The following is a 19,854-nucleotide window of genomic DNA, read 5'->3' as shown; positions in this document are numbered from 1 at the left end:
AATGAAAAGTACCTCAACTACAACGAATATTCTCTCTCCTAATCTGTAATGTGTCGTTTACATAATTAAGTACCCCATCTCATTATGATTCTTGAGATTGTATTCTTTTTCCTGTCCTCATCCTCAAAACGTATGTGATTTTTTTTTGTATGTATAAGTGTATTTATGCATGTATTTTCTATGAGCTTGCATCTGTGTGTGTGTGTGGGCGGGGGGGGGGGGGATGTGTGTGCCTGTGTGTGTGTGTGTTATGGAAATGAGCGAGGCAAGAGAGATGAGACTGAGGCAAGGGAACAAAAAATTAAGAAACCGAAGGAGAGGGAGACACGACAGAAGAGGAGGATAAATTTGAGTGAAGCAAAAATATCAAAGACGCGAAAGAAAATATTGGAAAGATAAATGACAGACGAGATCAAAATGGCATCCAGACGATAAGAAAAAAGGAAAAAGAAAAATATTACTCAGACACACACACTGAAAAGCGAAACGGGAGGTAGAAGGCGAAAGAGAAAATGATGAGAGAGAGAGACAGAGAGAGCAAGAGCAAGACGTAGAGCTAAAGAGAGAGAGAGAGAGAGAGAGAGAGAGAGAGAGAGAGAGAGAGAGAGAGAGAGAGAGAGAGAGAGAGAGAGAGAGAGAGAGAGAGAGAGAGAGAGAGAGAGAGAAACAAATAGGCATGGATTAAGGGAAGGGACGGAAGAGACCCGGTTGAGGTTAGTGAAGATGAAGTCGAGGAAGGACGTTAGACCGAGGAGCCGAGGGGAGTGTAAGGGGAAGAGATAACTCACCAGGACAAGTAATTACAGGTGTCAGCTCGGGAACCTGCCATTTGTATACCTGTCCCGGGGCCCAGGTCACGAGGGGCAGGTAGAGAACAGTGATTGAGTGGCCGGAGAGGTTTATAGTTTACGTGTTCCCATTTTCCTTTATTAGCATTACGGCTCCCCTCTCGCCGTTCCGCGTATCAGCTGTGAATTACCTGCAGGGAAGGGAGGACGTAGATTGAATATTAGGCTCACGAGACGACGTTTTACCATTATGTGCTACAGTATTGCTTTAACAGTCTATTTCATCTTGATTTTAACTTATCCAATGAAACTATAAACTACAAGACCATTTGGTATCACAGAGTTTTCTATAAAGTTTTATTGCTATTCTTTCCTACTGTTTGTCCATCACTGCGGTTAACTTATCCAACGAAACTATTAACTACAAGACTATTTGGTATCACAGAGTTTTTTATAAAGTTATCATTGCTATTCTGTCCTACTCTGTCTGTTCATCATTGCGGTTTCAAAGTTACTCAAATCATCCATAAGAAATAGCTCAAAATATATATAAAAGATAAATATATGAAGTATGTATGCTGTGTTTTCTTCTTACTTTTTTTCTACCGATACCTCCAAGAATAAATTTGGTTCTCTTCTCCTCCTCTTCCCTTCTCTTCATTTCTCTCCTCTTTTCTTCACAGGGGCAGCGCATGGCGGCCTTTTTTTGGCATCTATTTTTTTTTATATCGCCTTAGAGCTGCCTACTTTGATGTAAAAATTCCTTACAATACTGTTCTTAGACTCCTTATCGATTTTCCCGTCATTTTAGACTTAGCTTTCTTTGTAGTTTTCTTTCACGTGGTGTCGTGTGCTCAGGGAGAGTACTACTCACTTTTCTTTGAACTCAGAAAACGTTTTTATAGAAAAAACACCAATAACTTCACCAATAATACCACAGAAAGCGAACTAATAATAGCAATCCACTGTATCTTAGTTAAGACTCTTGCTCCACCCCAATAATCTACTCTTACTTGTCGCCCACACGAAATTAAATGATGAAACACCTGTCTCTCTCTCTCCCCCAACAGGTGTGACAACGGTGTGAACGGCTCCCCAGGTGCTCATCGCGGACACACAACCTTGACCGGCCCGGCACACTGACGCAAAAGGAGAGGAACAAAAGAAAAAGAAAAAAGGATAAAGAATAAGCTGAAAAAGAAAAACTGACAAGCAAAAAACACACGAACTCGTTTCTTATTCATTCACCTGGCCACCTCGGCGCGCTCGCACACACACACGCACACGCACACACACACACACACACACACACACACACACACCGCTACGAAAGTCAGTCTCCCGCAGCTGTCTTCAAAACGTCAGCCGTAAATATTCACCCAAAACTTATTTCACGTCTCACCGAATCGAGCAAAAGTTGAACGCAAAACCCTCAACGACGCATCGCTTCTTGGACAGTGACGACGACGAAGAGGAGAAGGAGGGGGAGGAGGAGGAGGAAGCGGAGGAGAAGCTAACAGAGGGCAACAGCGGGTAATAAAGGGTAACGGATAGGAAGCGAGGAGGAAAAAGAGAGGATTCCCTTCGGCTGGCAAGACTCGGATGTAGGAAAAAAGCGTGAGTGAGGAGAAAGAGAACCGCGCCACGTAGACGGAAAGTGCGATGTGCCAAAAAGAAAAATCGCCGGCGCTGAGTCTAATGCGAAGTCAAATACATTAAACTGTGATCACGCCGTCTGCCTCCGCCTCTGCTGCCACTCCTGCTCCTTCCTCCTCCTCCTTCTCCTCCTCCTGCTTCTCCGTTTGCGTAAGTTTTCAGAAAATTTTTGGGGTGGCTGTTCCTCCCTCGCGCTGTTTACCAATTACAGCGAAATCTCATTAAACTCGAAACACATGCGACTGAAGTGTTTTTAAATCGTGTTTTGAGTGTTGCCGCTGAACTCTGGTGTTTATGTGAATGTGTATCCTAATCAAATTCACCGGCGGAAATAACTACGTGAACAATATTATGCGTTCGATGTGCTACCGTGTGATCGTGTTACAGCCATTATTCGGTATCATTTGCCACAAAGAAGTAAAATGAATATAAAGCGATTGGTTCATGACAATTTAATTACAGCGTGCACAAAAGGCAAACAAAGGGACGCGGGGGCGGGTCAAATGGCTCAGCACGTTTAGATTACATATTATTGTAACACATCAAAGCGGCGGGGGAAAAATAACATCCGTATATATGGATTTTAATAACAAATATCATCCCGTTCGTTGCCAGTGATGCAGATTTAATCCTCGAAATCACAGATGAAACTACACTGCCTTGAAACGAAACAGGAAACACAGACTCAAAAACCAACATCCCCTCCATAAAATGAATAGATAAAACAATAAACAAATAATAAAACGAACGAAAAGCAGCAAAAAAAAAACAAGAACGAGTGCTTGTAGAAACTAACTAACCACAAGAACAAAGAACAAAGAAACGAAACTGGAGACACTCAAACCGAAACACGCTTCATCGTCTTCGAATGTGGAACGAAACAACAAACTGCAGAGTGACACTTGAGGGATGGCGGGGACGAGGGGGAGGTGTCTGAGGGCGAGGTGGGGGAGGAGGAGGCGGGGGTGGTGGTGGGGGTCGTAGGTAGCGGTGGTGGTGGTGGTGGTGCTGACGTCATGGTGCCACATCGTAAGGTCACGGTGCTCTTGGTGACCTGCCTGACCCTGACCTCGGCTGACCCAGATCCAGGTTTGTATTTCTGTGTTTTTAACTTTTTTTTCTTCTTAATCCCTGTACAAATACACGCAACCAAAAAGTTGTTTTCATACATGATTTTTACACGACTTGCCAAATTCTAACCTTTGTTGTCTATCTAGTTTAGCATTTGTGTATTTTAACGTTCTTTTTTTTTATTCTTGTGCAAATATGAACGTTTTTTTTTTGTGGGGGGGAGGGGAACTTGAGCTGCCTCCTTTACTGTAAAAAAAATTAAAAAACGGGACTACAAATGATTATCCTTTCATTTATTATTTTTTTTTTTACATCAGACACGGCTCAAGGGCAACAAAAAGTGTAAAAAAAAAAAGCCCGCTACTCGCCGCTCCCATAATAGATAACAGTAAAGAGTAGCCAAAAGTGAGGTCAATTTCGGGTGGAGAGGTGTCTTCTTGAAAGAAGTCAAGTCATAGGCAGGAGAACATACAGACGAAGGAAGGCTGTTCCAGAGTTTACCAGTGAAGGGGATGAAAGAATGGAGATGCTGGTTAACTCTTGCATAAGGGGACAGTATAGGGATGAGCATGAGTAGAAATTCGTGTGCAGCGGGGCCGCGGGAGGGGAGGAGGTATGCAGTTAGCAAGTTCAGAAGAGCAGTTAGCATGAAAATATCGATAGACGGTAGAAAGAAATTCAACATGGCGGTGGAGTTTAAGAGGTAGAAGACTATCAATAAGAGGAGGAGAGGTGATGGGATAAAGAGCCGAAGATTCTACTCTGTCCAGGAGAGCTGTGTGAGTGGAGCACCCTCACACGTGAAATGCATACTCCATACGAAGGCGGACAAAGCCCCTATAAATAGAAAGCATCTGTGCGGGGGAAAATAACTGGCGGAGACGATACAGAACGCCCAACCTCGAGGAAGCTGATTTATTAAGAGAGATGTTTGCAGATTTTGTTTCATAACCTATTTTGCCTTTTATTTCAGTCTACTTTCCCTTCCTTTGGCTTTAAAGTTGATTTTTTTTTTTTTAGGCTCCCCACTTTATTTTTTCCTTCTCTTTCTTTCATAGATGCCCCGTTCAGCGGATTTTTTAAGATTTTTGTATCATAACCCTTTAATTCCACGGCCAATTGTTCTTTTTTTTTACAGTTGATTTTTCATACTTTTGGGCTTCGTAGATTATTTTTATCCTCCTTTTTTTGCCCGAGTGCGCCGCTGTGAATGTTTAGCGGATCGGTCGGCTGGTGTTGTTTGAGCGGATCGGCATTGTGTGTTGCTTTTATGTCACACAAGCGTCATGTTTATTTTATAAGCGCGATGCTCTCCGTGACAGCGATGACTCATATGAAAATGGTAATGAATGATGTATGTGTGTTTATTTAATGCTCATCCAGCTAATACGTAACGGTGATCGGGTGATTTATATTATAACGCGATTTATTTGTTGTGTGTTATTGATGGCGTAAAGAGAAGTTTGTTGCAGTTAGTAATAGTTTGTAGGCGTGAGGCAATTATAACATGAATTACAAGCATATTTAACTCTCTATTCCTTTCCATATTTCCTCCTACGACAGTTACGTGTATTAAAAACCAAACTAATGTAATACTGAGACATTCACTCATTTATACTCTCTTGTATAATGGTAGTGCTTAGCGAACTTTTTTTTCTCAATTATTTCTTTTGCCTTTGAACTGCTTCCTTTACTGAAAATAACAAGTATTCACAAAGGCAAAAAGACGTACGAAACAGCCTCCCAGACCCTCAATAACACAAGCTGTCAAATCCTATCTAAACCCAGCATTTGAGAAGCCCTGTCCGTCTTAATCTCCCTAGTCCCGGCACTGAGGACCAAACAGCTTCCCTTCACGCGGCAGTTTTCTTCAAAATTTCAAAACTGCTCGTCGTCCCTCGCTTCCTCCCTCTCCTAAGCCTCGCCCTCAATCCTTAAACCTTCGTCCGGCGTGCAAGATTAAGTTGGCTGAGTCATGCGAGATCCAGGTGTCCAGGTGTGTTTGTGCTGCATCCCAGGTGTGCAGCAGGTGTGCGTATGCGTGTGTGTGTGTGTGTGTGTGTGTGTGTGTGTGTGTGTGTGTGTGTGCGCGGGAAGGGTCGTAAATTAGGTATTCCTCCTGATTCTCCGAGTTTGGAAACAAGTCTACCACATCAAGATAAGTTTGTAGTAGTTTGTGATAGTTAGCAACAGTTAGTAATAGTTGTTTGTTAATGATACAGATCGCATTAGTGGCAATTAGCAATTAATATTATAATGTGTAGTAGTAGTAGTAGTAGTAGTAGTCGTAGTAGTAGTAGTAGTAGTAATAGTAGTAGTAGTTGTAGTAAAGTAAAAGTTAACGATAATGATGACTATGATGATAATGATGATAATGAGAATGACTACGGCAAATTAAAAATGCCTAAAAAAAGTTTTAAAAGTTTTACAATGAACCGAATATTTCAAATTCACATGACAAATAAAAAACGTTATAATATTAATTCGCCCCACGAGTCCAGCAAAATGCTTACAAATTCAAATGAAAGCCTCTTCGATCGTGAACACACATCACTGTCAGCTGCCACACTTATTGCGAATCGCTTGTGTAAAGAATCGCAAACTCTACAAAAAGGTGAAAAAAACGAAACTAATAATGACTTCACAGTTACGAACAATTGTCAAAACTATGCTCATATTAAAGACAGAACAGCACGTAGCAGCATTTATGAGAGCGAGAGAGTGAGGAAGTGAGAGAGGGAAAAGGAATGCAAGAGAGAGGATCAGGAGGGATTTGGAAGAGAATTAAGGAGAAGAGAACCTGCTGAGACTTATTAGAGCCGGTAAAAAAAAGTTAGTAAGGAGCGCCGAGGAGAAAAAAGTGTGAGGAGACATTACGACTCGGAGGAGATAGGAGGAGGGAGGGGGAGATAAAAGAGAGGGAAGGAGAGAAAGAGAGATGAAAGGAAGGGAGGGAGAAGGTACACAGACAGGATAATGAGGAAGAGGAACATTAATGGGGAGAGAAAATAGAGGGACGAAGGGAGAGAATAGGAAGGAGGAGGAGAGAAAGAAGAAACAGAGGGAGGGGGAGAAAGGGAGGGAGGAAAAAGATACACAGAACGGAGGAAGAGGAGGGGAGATGCACTTAGGGAGAAAGAAAAGGAAGGAAAGCATGCAGAGAAAGAGAGTAAAAGAGAGAGAATAAGAGAAAGAGGAAGAGAAGGAAGAAGATACAGAGAAAGCGCTGCATTTCCTTCAACTTAACTTCAATTCCAAGTTCCCAAAGAAAAGAATAGGACGAAAGAAAAGAACGGGAGGAAGGAAGGAAAGGGAGAGGAGGGAGGGGAGGGAGGCGGGAAGGGAGAAGATGCTGGATGTAAGGAGAAAACTTTTGCTCTTAGGAGGAGTGAGGGAAAGAGAGAGAGAGCACGAGAGAGAGAGAGAGAGAGAGAGAGAGAGAGAGAGAGAGAGAGAGAGAGAGAGAGAGAGAGAGAGAGTGAGAGAGAGGGAACAACTCACACACAGCCACGCGCGTCGGCCTAGCACACGGACGGGCACGGAGGAAATGGCTTGAACTCGGAGGCTTTCTAAATTAATCCCCTTCCTGAGTCTCACTTGGGCCTGCGGGCAGAGATTAGGCGTGGGAAGGGAGGAGGGGAGGGATGTATGTGTGTGTAATTGGGGGGGGGGATGTATGTGTATGTGTGTGTGGGGAGGGGAGGGGGAAGAGAAGGTGTCTGTTATGGGGTAAGAAAAGGAATAGATGATATGTCTGTGAGGAGAAAGTGTGTGTGGGGTGGGTATGTGTATGCGTGTGGGTGGAAGGGGGAAAAGGAAGGTGTATGTGGGGGGGGAGAAGGAAAGGAAGGTAAGATGTGTGTGTGTGAGGGAAAGGTGAATGTGTGCGGGAAGGTGGGTGTGTGTGGAAAGGTGTGTGGGGTGGGGAGGTAAGGTGTGTGTGTGTGTGTGTGTGTGTGTGTGTGTACCTGTGTAATTTATGATGGGCGTGGCCAGGTGAGGTAAGGTAGGGAGATCACCTGGGGGATGCGACACTTTATGGAACGCCTGTAATTTGCTAGATAATGTGTTTCACTACCGGCACATTAGCAGGTCACGGGGCTCCTCTCTCTCTCTCTCTCTCTCTCTCTCTCTCTCTCTCGCTCGCTCGCTCAGTTTTATTCTGCAAATCAATTGAAAAATGTTGGTGCGCGTGTGCGTGTCTGCGTGTGTGTGTGTGTGTGTGTGTGTGTGTGTGTGTGTGTGTGTGTGTGTGTGTGTGTGTGTGTGTGCAGAAAATAGATAGATGGATAGATAGACAGAGAGAGAGAAGCGGTGTAAAATATAAATAAGTGAGAATGCATTAAAACAAAACAAAAATATTAATCTGGGAAACTGGAAAATGAAGAAGAGAATAAAAATCATTGGCTGTTTAGATTGCAGTAAATAAATAGATGAAGAGTTGAGGAAAGTCACTTCGATCATTAAATTCTCTTTTTCTTAATCTTCTTCGCTATCTGATTCCACTCTACTCATTCAAACCCTATTCACTCCATCATCCATTTTCCTGTGATCTCCTTTTTCTTCCATTTTCCTTCCTCATATACTCGTTTTTCCCTCAATCCTCTATTCCACTTTGACCCTTTTTCTTTCCATCTTCCTCCCTCATACATTCCTTCCCCATTTCATTCCTTTCTATAGATACAAGAAATAAGCAAAAAATAAACTAATGGATTGCCTAACGAAGTACTGATGGCAAGGTTTCTCCACAATACTCATCATTCATCATCACTTCTCCAATAACCCGATAATCCTTCTCTCCCTCCCTCCATACCTCCCTCCTCCGCCTTCCTTTCTCTCCCGTCTATTCTTCCGCCACTCCATCCCAAACTCATATAGGTTCTCTCTCTCTCTCTCTCTCTCTCTCTCTCTCGTGTGTCCCTCTTCCATTTCTTCGTTTTCCCTTGTATCTTCTTGTCATTCACTTTTCCTTCTTTTTTTTCTCTCCTATATATCCTTCCTTCACTTTTTCCCTCTTCTATGTATCTCCTTCCTGTCCCTCATTTTCCCTCTTCTTCTCTCCTCTTCTGTCTCTTCTTCCTCCTCCACTTCTTACTTTTCCTATGCATTTCCTTCCTTTCCCTCACTCTTTCTTCTTTCTCTCTCTCCCTTATCTTCCTTCCTTCGCTCCTCCTACGTCACGTATATCTACTTCCTTTCCCTCCCTCCTTCCCTCCCTCATTTCTACTCTCCCTCAATTGGTTTCAAAGCTATTAACAAAGATAATTGGTAGTCAGGTGAGAGGAACAGTTCTCCTGGGGGTTGTTATCAGTTCTCTCTCTCTCTCTCTCTCTCTCTCTCTCTCTCTCTCTCTCTCTCTCTCTCTCTCTCTCTCTCTCTCTCTCTCTCTCTCTCTCTCTCGTTATATTCGCATCTTCTCTCCGTCCTTCCTTCTCCTCCTCCTCCTTTTTTCTCTCTAATATTTTCCTCCTCTTTCCTTCCCTCATTTCCCCAGCTGTTTCCTCTCATCTTTCCCTCTCCTCCATCTCTCCCTTCCTCCCTTCCCCCTTACTTTCATTTTTTTCCCCTTCCTGAAATTTTCATTTACGTATTAAAAGTCTTGTGCATCTTCACACACACACACACACACACACACACACACACACACACACATTGAATATTCATGTGTTGCTGTTTTCTTTTGCTACAGTGCAACATATACAAGCTAAACAATATAGCAGAGTGTATTTCATGTACGTGTGTGTGTGTGTGTGTGTGTGTGTGTGTGTGTGTGTGTGTGTGTGTGTGTGTGTGTGCCCGCGGCCGCTCCCCTTCATAACACACTCATAAATCACAACCTAGAAGATTACAGGTAAATTTACGACCCCCAGGTATCCTATTGCACCTTAGCCAATAACAAACGAGAGATCAGTGGCATCAGAACCTCCCTCGACCAATCAAAACGGAGGACACAAATGCTTCTAATGACGTCACTGCGACCGTCACCCAATGATGAAAGAGGGAGAATCTCAGCGTGGCTTTCTTTGTCATTTTCCTACACTCTTTTTAGCCTCTATCTTCCTCGGCCTCGAGCGGTAATGGCGGTGCATTTTTAAGTTAGGTTTCCCTCCCGTGTTGTTATAGTGTGGAGGGAGGCGTGTGGTTGCTTAATTAAGGGCATGCTCTTGTCTCTCCCTCTCTCTCTCCTCCTGTCCCCTTTCTCCCCCTCCTCCTCCTTCTTCGCCTCTCCAGCGTTTCTTCCTTCCTTCCTTCCTTGTTATCTTTACTTGCCTCGCTCCCTTTCTCTCTCTCTCTCTCTGGCTTTCCCCTTTCATCTCCCTTCCTTCTTGTGGTTCCTTTCTCTCTTTGGTTATTCCTCTGTCTCTCTCTGTGCCTCTGAGTCTCTCTTCTCTCTCCCTTCATCTCCTCTTTCTTCCTGTGGTTCCCTCCTCTCTTTAGTTACTCCTCTCTGTCTCTCTGTGTCTCTCTTCTCCCTTTTCCCCTATTCCATCATCCATTTCTTCCTCCTTTTCACCTTTTCATTCCCCTTCTCTCCCTTCCTCTACGTAGCGACCCTTCCTTACTCCTCCCTCACACCCGCTCTCCTTCTCCTCCTTCTCCTCCTCCTCCTCCTCCACTTCAGAGAATCAAGGAGGTTTACACAAGGAGATAAACAAAATAAAAGAAGATGGAGGTGGACGCGGAGTTTGCCGAGTAAACTGTAACCTATTTCCAGCAGGTTAAGATTCGTAATTCTGTCCTGTACCTGTGGAATACATTTGTAAGCTACGCCTCGGGCACCGCTGGAAAGAGGAGGAGGAGGAGGAGGAGGAGGAAGAGGGGAGGAGGAGGAGAGGAGAGAGGCGTAGAGGAGGAGATGCAGAGGAGGAGGAGTGCAGAGGAGGAGAAGAAGGGGAGGAGAGAGACGTAGAAGAGAAGGAGGAGAGGGGGAGGAGATGCAGAGGAGGAGGGCGAGGCAGAGGACGAGGAGGAGAAAGAACTGTGTGCATACGAGCCATGGGAAGCCTTTTGTGTTTGTTTGTGTCTTGATTCCTTGTGTAAACAGCTGAATACGCGATGAAGAGACTCGAGGACGCTTTTCATTCTTTAGTCCTGGTTTTTATATACTCGATTTTTCTCCTCTCGTTTTTGTGTTTATCTACTTTTTCTTAAGCCTGAATGTCGTCTATTATTTGCTTCGTCTTATTTTTCGGTTTATTTTGTTTCTTGTCTGTCAATTCCTTCTTTTTTCTATTAATTTTGCTCTATTATTGTCTATTATTTCCCTCCCTCTTTATTTCTTGTTCAATTTTTCCTGCATCATTTTTTTCTGATCATTTTGCTTCATATCTGTCTATTATCTCCTTGCTCTTTTTTCTGATTATTTCTCTTGATGCTCATTATTTCCATCCTCTTTTTTTTCTAATTATTTTGCTTCACGTCCTTATATTTTACTCCTAACTCTTTATGATTGACCTATGTTACGATCTCTCCCTCTGCTTCCTTCTAAAACAGTCTACCCTTAACACTAGCCACGAGCAACGACCGACTTTAACTCTATATCTAATTTGGAATGCGTGTGGCCTTTCTCCTCATCTCTCTCCCTCGCCTGCTCCACCCTCGCCGCCGGTATCATTCTCTCTACTATAAGCTATTCAACCCTCCTCCTCCTCCCTTCTCGGAACACCTATAACCCTTGCTCTGGTTCTCTTGATTGTGCTTATTGTTTTTCTTTCTCGTTTTAGCCACTCTTATTTAACCTACTGCTGTTGAATTTACTACAACTACCGCTACTACTACTACTACTACTGCTACTTCTACTACTACTTCTCTGTCACCTCCATCCTGAATCGGGAATACCTTAATCAAGTCCTGACCTTTTCCCAATATCACTAGGTCGTCCAGGTGTTGCTCTACGCTCACCTGTCATTTTTTAACCTTTTCCATTCACTGACTTCCTCCTATTTCTTTTACTATGAATCCACCGCCACTAACACGACCAGAGCTATCACTGTTACTCTCATTAGGTGTTACTATAAAGCACTTCTTCTAATACAGTCAAAATGAAGTCTTTTTTCTATCTAAGACTCACGCTTCATCTCGTCCGGCTAATTTAATGTTCATAATGCCAATAAAGTTATGTTCCTCGCTTCACCATCACCAAATGCCACTAACACTACCATAGCAATCATTATTATTTGCTTCACGTCTGGCTATAAAGCACTTCATCTTACATAACAATAGTGCAGTTCTTTTTTCTATTCAGGATTCACATTTCGCATTTTTTTTTGTCAGTTAACCCTTTTGCAAAACCTATCAAGTTCTCTTTTTCACTTCACCATCACTCTCGTCCCCTCGAAACCATATGCCATAGCAAACAACCCTTTTCCAGCGGCACACCAACACAAATAAAGTTAAAAGGGACTCAGCCACACCACTATCACCTTTCATCCAATCCGAAACAAACCTAACACTATTTTTCCACCATCACTATTACCCTTTTTCTTTTCTCTGTGAACTATAAGCTTAAATTTATTATTATTAGAATCAATATTACCCTGCTTCCTTTTCTCTGTTTTATTTTTCTCTCAAACTAACGGCTTATATTTGTTTATCAGTGCTGTCATTTTATCTTTTCTCCAGCACAATCTAAAACTAACTAATCCACCTCTATCACAAATCGTACGTAACCTTTCTCTCTTCTACAACCAATTTCTACTCTTCCTCCACCACACCAGAACCTCACCTTAATCTCTTCTACACCAATTTCATCTATAAATGACTAAAGTTTCTCCACTACACACCGAAGCCAACCTTTCTCTCGTCTTTATCTAAAATAACCTAACCTCACATAGGCTTTCTTTTGTTTTTTCCACCACACTTCTGTAACCTAACCTTTAACCTCACCAACCTTTCTTTCGTCCTTCTCCACCACACTACTATAACCTAACCTTTAACCTCACCACTCTTTCTCTCGTCTTTCTTCACTGCACTATCCTCACAAAACCTAACCTCATCACATCACAACCTTTCTCTCGTCTCTCTCGACCACACTATCTTAACCGAGCCTAACCTTTCATTTTTCTCCACCACACTAAACTACACTAACCTAACCTAATCTAACCTAACGTATTTCTTTACCTCTACCCCAGACGAGGAGAAGACCACGTTCGACTGGTCTTCCTGGTGGAGCTACGATGGGATCTCAGGCCCCGGGTTCTGGGGTATCATCAACAGAAGGTGGCGGTTGTGTAGCGACGGGCGCAGGCAGTCACCTGTCGACCTGGCCACCTCGTCTATTGTGTTCGATCACACCCTCCCTCACCTGAGTCTCTCCTCCCATAAGGTAAATGATGGATGAGGTTAGGAGGGGTCTTGGTGCGTCATAATAAGGTACTTTGGAAGGTGTATTACAGGTGAACTTATGGTTATGTGTGTTTAGGTTTTCTTTCGTGTTTGAGGTGTACTAAGTGTGAAGTAATGGGTTTAGTAAGGGTCTTGGTGTGTCTTTAGAGTTAATGTTGGATGGTGTATTACAGTTGAGCCTTTTGATTACATGTCTGTTGAGTTCAGGTGAACTTATGATTACATGTGTGTTGAAGTGCTTTTCTTTCCTGTTTAATCTTTATTGTTGTTAAAAGGGGTGTACTAGGTGCGAGACAAAGGGTTAAGGAAGAGTTTAATAACCTAATAATGTAAAGTGGCAAAGTGAATTACAGGTGAGCTTAAATTATTTGGATTTGTGTTACTTTTTAGTTTTTTTCTTGATATTTTATATTTTTACGTTTTTGTGTGTGTTTTTGTGAGTGTCTGTGAGTGTGTTCTGAGATGTTGTTGATACAGGGTTTGTTTGTTTGTTTGTTTAGTATTTTAAGTGTGTGTTTCGTGGGGTGTATTGCGTGAGTGTTTACCTCTTTGTTTGTCTGTTGTGTACATATTGTTTTCTTTGTGTGTCATTTGTGTTTGTGATTGAATGACCAAATGTTTGTTAACCGTCTTTGTCTACTTAATTTCTCTCTTATTTTATGCCTTTCTTTATACATTTCCCTCCTTTCCTTCTCCCCCTCTCCATCTCTCTCTCTCTCTCTCTCTCTCTCTCTCTCTCTCTCTCTCTCTCTCTAACCGTCTACCCAAGTCATGCACCACAGTTCTTAATTGCAGCTTAGTTAATTGCAGTTCCCTTTGTCCGGGCTTTCTTTTTTTAATTGAATGGGTCGACAAATGATTTAGGAGGACGAAAGAACGAATGGAAGAATGACTGAATGCTATGCTGCCGGGATGAATGCAAAGGAGGGGAATGGGGAGGATGGGGAAGAGGAGGGAAGGTGGGAAGGTGGGAAGGAGGGAGAGAGAGAAGGCCATAAGTGAACTCAGGAAACGAATGAATGAAAGGTAAAATAAAAAGGAGATGTAGAAAATAAAGGAAAAAATAGAGTGCAGGTTTCCTCGTAATCTGTTGAAAAGAACGATGAGGTGCAAAGGGGGAAGGATGTGTTTATCCGTGTGTGTGTGTGTGTGTGTGTGTGTGTGTGTGTGTGTGTGTGTGTGTGTGTGTGTGTGTGTGTGTGTGTGTGTGTGTGTGTGTGTCGTGTTCTTTCTTTCTTTCCCTCTCGGTATGTTTGACAACTAAAAGAAAAAGAGAAAAAAAAGGAAGAGAGGGAGAAAAAAACCCCGCTCACTCTTGTCCGCTTTACTCGTCCATGAACAACGTAGTCTCTCTCTCTCTCGCCTTTACTCTCTTTATTTGTATATCAGGTTATCTATCCGTCTGTCCGTCTGTATATATCTATCTATTTCTCTCTTATTCTATCTACTTTTGTCTGTCTGACTGTCTGTAAGTATGTATGCATGTATGAATGTGTATATATGTACCTATATTCGTTCCTATTTACTTAATTAAAAACTAAACTATCAACCTCTATACCTACATCTATCTATCAGTCTATCTGTCTATCTATTCATGTCCTCCAAACGAACACCCACAAACACACACACACACAATAAAACACAGTCTCTCCACGCGCAGGTCGACGGGACGCTCACAAACACGGGCTTTGGTCTGCGGTGGTCCGTGGGCGCGGGCAAGGCGTGGCAGGTGAGTGACGGGCCCCTGCACTACGCCCACACGCTCGCGCACGCCGTCCTCAGGTGGTCTAACGCGGCCCGCTCCACGCACACGGTCGGCTCGGAGCACAGCATCCAGGGCCAAATGTTCCCGGCCGAGGTGAGTGACGTCGCGAGGGAGTGAGGGAGATCTTTGAGGATTCTTCGTACTTCGTTTTCTGTTGAAGGTTTGATGTGACGGGCAACGATTTTAATTTTCATGTAGTATTTTCTTTTCTTTTTCTTTTCAATCTTTTTTTTTTTTTTTTCTTCTTTGAGGGTTCTTCTTTTTTCGTTTTCTTTTGAAGTTTAGATGTGACGGGTGACGATTTTTAGTTATATTTATTCGTTTTATTTATTTTTTTTCTTTTATTTTGGTATTAATTTCTAGAGGATCATTTTGTCATTTTAATTTCTTTGAGACTTCTTCGCTTTCTTTTTATGACGACTGACGGATTTATTTTATTTTTATTTTCCAGTTTTTTCCAAGTATTAAATTCCAAGGTCTTCGACGGTTCTCCAATATCCTTTGAAGTATTGATATGACGGGTGGCGGTTTAGTATTTTATTCAGTGTCTTTGTGGGCTTTTCCTTTTCTCTTTTGAAGTATTAATCTGAGGGAGGGGAACGTTTTTTTCACGGATTCTTTTTAGTTTCAATGGTTTTCTTGCACCAATATTTCGAAGCTATACGTAAGGGGTCGCTTTGTTTTGGCTTTAACCGCATTTTCGTTATGTTAAATTTTTATGCCTATCCTCATTTCAACTCGGAACATTTATCGTGCGGGCAAAGTTACATATTTTCGCACGTTTCCAGATATTTTAGAGCAAAGTGCTGTGCTGAGAGCTAGATAATGATGCCCTTCTTCCTTTGGGGCGAAAATCAAAGGATACTTTTTATTTTCTTTTGCATCGCGAATTTCTCCTCGTCTTTCGCACGGAGGAGCAAAATAAAGTGACGCGGACACTTTTATTTGAAGTTGCCTGCATGAGAGGCAAGGAACCCACACCTTTGCCGTAATTTACCTGCACACGAATATCTCTAATGACGGGCTACCTGTGCGGCGCTGCAGGTAAGGTCCCATGGGGCGGAGGACAAGCGACAGTTGTACGAGAGTTACCTGTTACTGCATCTTAAATTATGAGGAAAACGGAAAATCTGGGATTACAATAAATCTATGAAACACTGCTGAGAATATTTTTGGGGCAGCGAAAACAGATTAAGGCAGGAAGGAAAACACCTGAAGAGAAGAAATAAAACAAGCTAATAACACCAAAAATAGTAATGGTTAAGGAATGCATTTGAAAAGAAGACGAAATAAAACCAGTATTTGAGCTCAGAGAAGTAATGCTTAAAGAAAACCAATTAAATACACACTAAAATAGAGAATGAGATAAAGAGAATGAGATAGACAGTATGAAAGTATGAGAAAAAGATTATGAGAATATGAGATAATGAGTATGAGAAGTAATGCTTATTCAAAAATACCGAAATACACAATAAAATACAGACTATGAGATATGGATTTTGAGAGAGGCAATATGGGAGTATGATATAATGATTAGGAGAAGTAAAGCTAAATCAAGACTCCCGATATACGCAATACAACATCGAGCAAATGAGCTACACGTTGCCTCCGAAGATTTACGAATACCCTCCCACTCACTACTCGTACGTCAAACCGAAAAGATAAATAAAAACCCGAAACAGTCAATTCTTCCTACACCTGCCCTCGCTCCCTCATCGCACGCGGGCAGGTAATCAAGCTCGCCTCATTAACTATTTCCAAGCAAGAACCGAAGTTTTTCTCGGTAACGTCAGCGCCAGGGAATGATTTATCGTCCAGCTCATTGTGTGGCGAAACAAAGACGAGGACAATGGAATAGGGAGGAGAGAGAGAGAGGGAGAGAGAGGGCGTTCCCGGATAGATTTCGGGCAGGTGTTCACTCATTCTGTCAGTCAGTTGGTCGGTCATGTACAAAGTCTAATGTTCGTCCATCTGTACCTGTCTGTTTTTACGGTGTTATGATAGATTGTCTTTCCCACATCGTAAGTTTCGTCTATGTCTTTCTGGCTGTCTATGTCTCTCTGTCTGTCTCTCTATCTGTCACTTCCCTTTCACATCAAGTGCATTAACAATCTCTTTACAATTATAATGGACCAAGATTATTATTTGATTCATTTTTTGTTCCTTCCCTTTCTTTTTCTTCTCCTTTCCTAACAATTTCTCATTTCTTTGCCTCCTTTCCCTTCGCTTTCCCCTTTCCCTTCTCTCCTTTCCCACCTATGCTCATCCCTTCCTCCCATCCTTTCCTCTTTTCTGATCCCTGTAAGGAGAGAGACATCGCCAATCTGACACACACATTCAAGGGGTGAAAATCTCCATCACTATACAGAGAAGAAAAAAAAAAAAAACGAAAAATGCGCCACGTAAAACATTCTCCTATTGCTTCTATATATTTTTTTCTTCCCACGAGAGAGAGAGAGGGCAAAGGTGCGCCGATGTTACCCCTCCAGGTGTCCATACAATAATGTCCAAGAGACCACAGTGCTCCCAACCCCACCAGGCAGCTCCCCAGCGGACCGAGAACGAAACAACCGGTACATCGCCTCTACCGAGCTCCCAAGGTACTCACTCGCAACTAAATCCCTCGTCAACAGGATAACCCTCGCTTGTCTCGTTCCCTCAGCGGCCCACAACACGGCAGCTACTTTACACCATCAGGAAGCGGACACATATCTTCAATACAGGCGCCGACATGCTCGTCAGCACAGAAACTTTCCTAAATATAGACGTGGAATCGACGTTTCACAAGACCCTTTGAACGAGAGAGTATTATCAGGGACAGAGTGGCGAGGGAGTAGCATTGTGGCATTAAACCTGTCACAAACTACAACCACTTGATGTTTCGGTTCCTCAGTGGATGAAATTCATGTTCTTCTGCCTGGTGAACATGCCCATACCACCCCTAAACTTAAGGGACGTTTGAGTCAACAAAGTCCTTCACAAATAACTAGTTTTGAGTGCTCCGTCTGGCTAGCCTCCACCCAGCACCACGCACTGAGTTCACTAGTACGAGAAAAGGACTCGAGTCAACAGCTGGTGGCGATACCGAGGTCAGGGACCAGCCAGCACCTTAGAATATTCAGTAGCAAGGTAACCAGATTGTGGAGCCTGTCCGCCGCCACTACAAACACCCACAGAAAGTTAGCCCAGAGTGGTAGGACAGAACACAGAGAGAGCACCGCCTGTCCATCCCTTATGTATGATTGCGCATATGTAATATATTAAAATATATGTAGGTCGGTAAGGGTGGGATTTAAAATAGATTAAAAATGCTACTGCTTCCTCCCTTTTGCTCCAACACTGAACATATACGAGATATTATGTACAACCTTAAAATTTAAAGAGAGAGAGAGAGAGAGAGAGAGAGAGAGAGAGAATGAGAATGAGAGAATGAGAAAGAGAAAGAGAGGACGAGGAGCTAAGTGAGGGGAAGGATTAAGCGGAAGAGTAAAAGAATAACAAGGGGAGGGAGAGAATGAAGAGAAGGTGCAGAGGCTAACGAAGAAGGGGAGATAATACGAGGGGAGAGAGAAAAGGAGATGAGAGATAAGATGTAAAAATAAAATGACTCAGAGGGAGGGACGGCGAGAGAACGCGTAAAGAAAATAGGAGACGGAAGAATGGGAAGAGTGGATGGGAAAAAATAATGTAGGAGAGTGAGAGTCAACGAAGAGGGGAGAGGAAAAGAGAACGGCCGAGGGAGAAAGAGAAAACGTGAGAAGAGAAGAAAGAAGAGAAGAAAATGCGAAAAGGAAAGTTAGAAGGATGGAAAAGAGGAATGTGAGGAAAGAGAAAGAGAACGAGAGCGAGAGAGAGAGAGAGAGAGAGAGAGAGAGAGAGAGAGAGAGAGCGGTGGGGATATACAAACCGTAAAAGTGGTATAAAACTTCAAGAGTGATGGAAAGATAGAAACATTTTGCCAGGACACACACACACACACGCACACACACACACACGCACACACACACACACACACACACACACACACACACACACACACTTTTTTTATCTCCTCTTCATGCATTAACATTTTCATTCCCTCTTTACTCTCTCTCTCTCTCTCTCTCTCTCTCTCTCTCTCTCTCTCATCTTCATTTAAGCCGAGTCATTTCTGGCAGAGAATCTTGATGGGTCTTCTTCCCTCCCTGTGTTATCTCTCTCTCTCTCTCTCTTACCATCATAATCCACAGCAACATTCAAACAACAGTAACAACAAGAGCTACTACTACTACCACTACTACTACTACTACTACTACTACTACTATCGTCGCCAAACAAGTACTAAGGTTCCAATTTTCTTCCTCATTTCGCAGTTATTACTTTCAGACACGGATTTATGGTCATATTGATCCACCATTTGTTCGTCCAATGATTTACCTTCCTTCATTTCGCCATTTTTTCACCTGGCCAATATATCGATAATGCATCTGTTTACCTGTCCCTCGCGGTTTCCTTCAGTCTCCGTTTTCTTCGTGTTTGAGTTTTCAGTGTGTTTTTCTTTACCTTTTTTGTCTCGTTTAATTGTTTGGACGTATTCCCGTTCTATTGTTCTTTACTATGTGTACCGGTCTTTTTCTTTGGTTCAATTAACTCATTAGCGATTCGTTATGTGGACTGGAGTTGTTTGGTTTCAATAACTTATAAAAGTGCTTTTGTTTTGTTTTCCATTTTTTTCAGATTGTTTTGCTCTCTCTGTTCGTCTGTTCTCTGTCTGATGTTTTCTCCCTTCTTCCTTTCTTTCTTTCTCCTTTCTCTTATTCCTTCATCATTGGTCTGCTATATTTATGGCATTTGTTTGTTTTCGATAATTTATACGCACTTCTCTTTTATCATTTCCGATTTTTCTCTCCATATATTCGTGTGATTGCTCTCTGATATTTTCACTCCATTCTTTCTTTCCTTTTCTATCGCTCTTTAACACACACACACACACACACACACACACACACACACACACACACACACACCTGCACATTTCCGCCCCCCTGTACACACACAACTGATTCATGTCACCGGGGATAGCGCGTGTGTCGGTCAGTTGGTTTGGGTTAAATTCTACCGTAAAAATAGATAAGAGTTGGGCCAGAATGAAAACGGCAGATAAGCCATTTCGATTCAGCGTGACGCAATACGATTAATGTTTGTTTTTTGTTCTATGCATAAAACCGTATCGTATTTGTCCCACTGTAT

The 19,854-nt window shown here is 42.6% G+C and overlaps 1 protein-coding gene across 3 annotated transcripts in view; it reads left to right on the top strand.

Annotated features, from left to right (window-relative positions):
* Positions 1-19,854, top strand: part of LOC126985699 (carbonic anhydrase-related protein 10-like) — a 148,618-nt gene that overhangs the window by 43,565 nt on the left and 85,199 nt on the right. The window contains exons 2-5 of one of the 3 annotated variants that reach the window (XM_050840864.1): positions 1,859-2,594; positions 3,060-3,533; positions 12,647-12,840; positions 14,521-14,718. In XM_050840864.1, coding sequence (XP_050696821.1) covers positions 3,461-3,533; positions 12,647-12,840; positions 14,521-14,718 — 465 coding nt within the window. In that variant the 5' untranslated portion in view covers positions 1,859-2,594; positions 3,060-3,460. Of the gene's footprint in view, positions 1-1,858; positions 3,534-12,646; positions 12,841-14,520; positions 14,719-19,854 lie in introns of all 3 variants that reach the window. The other 2 variants (XM_050840874.1, XM_050840855.1) reach the window with 2 other exon arrangements.

Source organism: Eriocheir sinensis, chromosome 5, assembly GCF_024679095.1.
Source record: "Eriocheir sinensis breed Jianghai 21 chromosome 5, ASM2467909v1, whole genome shotgun sequence".
Classification (NCBI taxonomy): domain Eukaryota; kingdom Metazoa; phylum Arthropoda; class Malacostraca; order Decapoda; family Varunidae; genus Eriocheir; species Eriocheir sinensis.
This window is presented reverse-complemented; position numbering and strand designations above follow the sequence as displayed.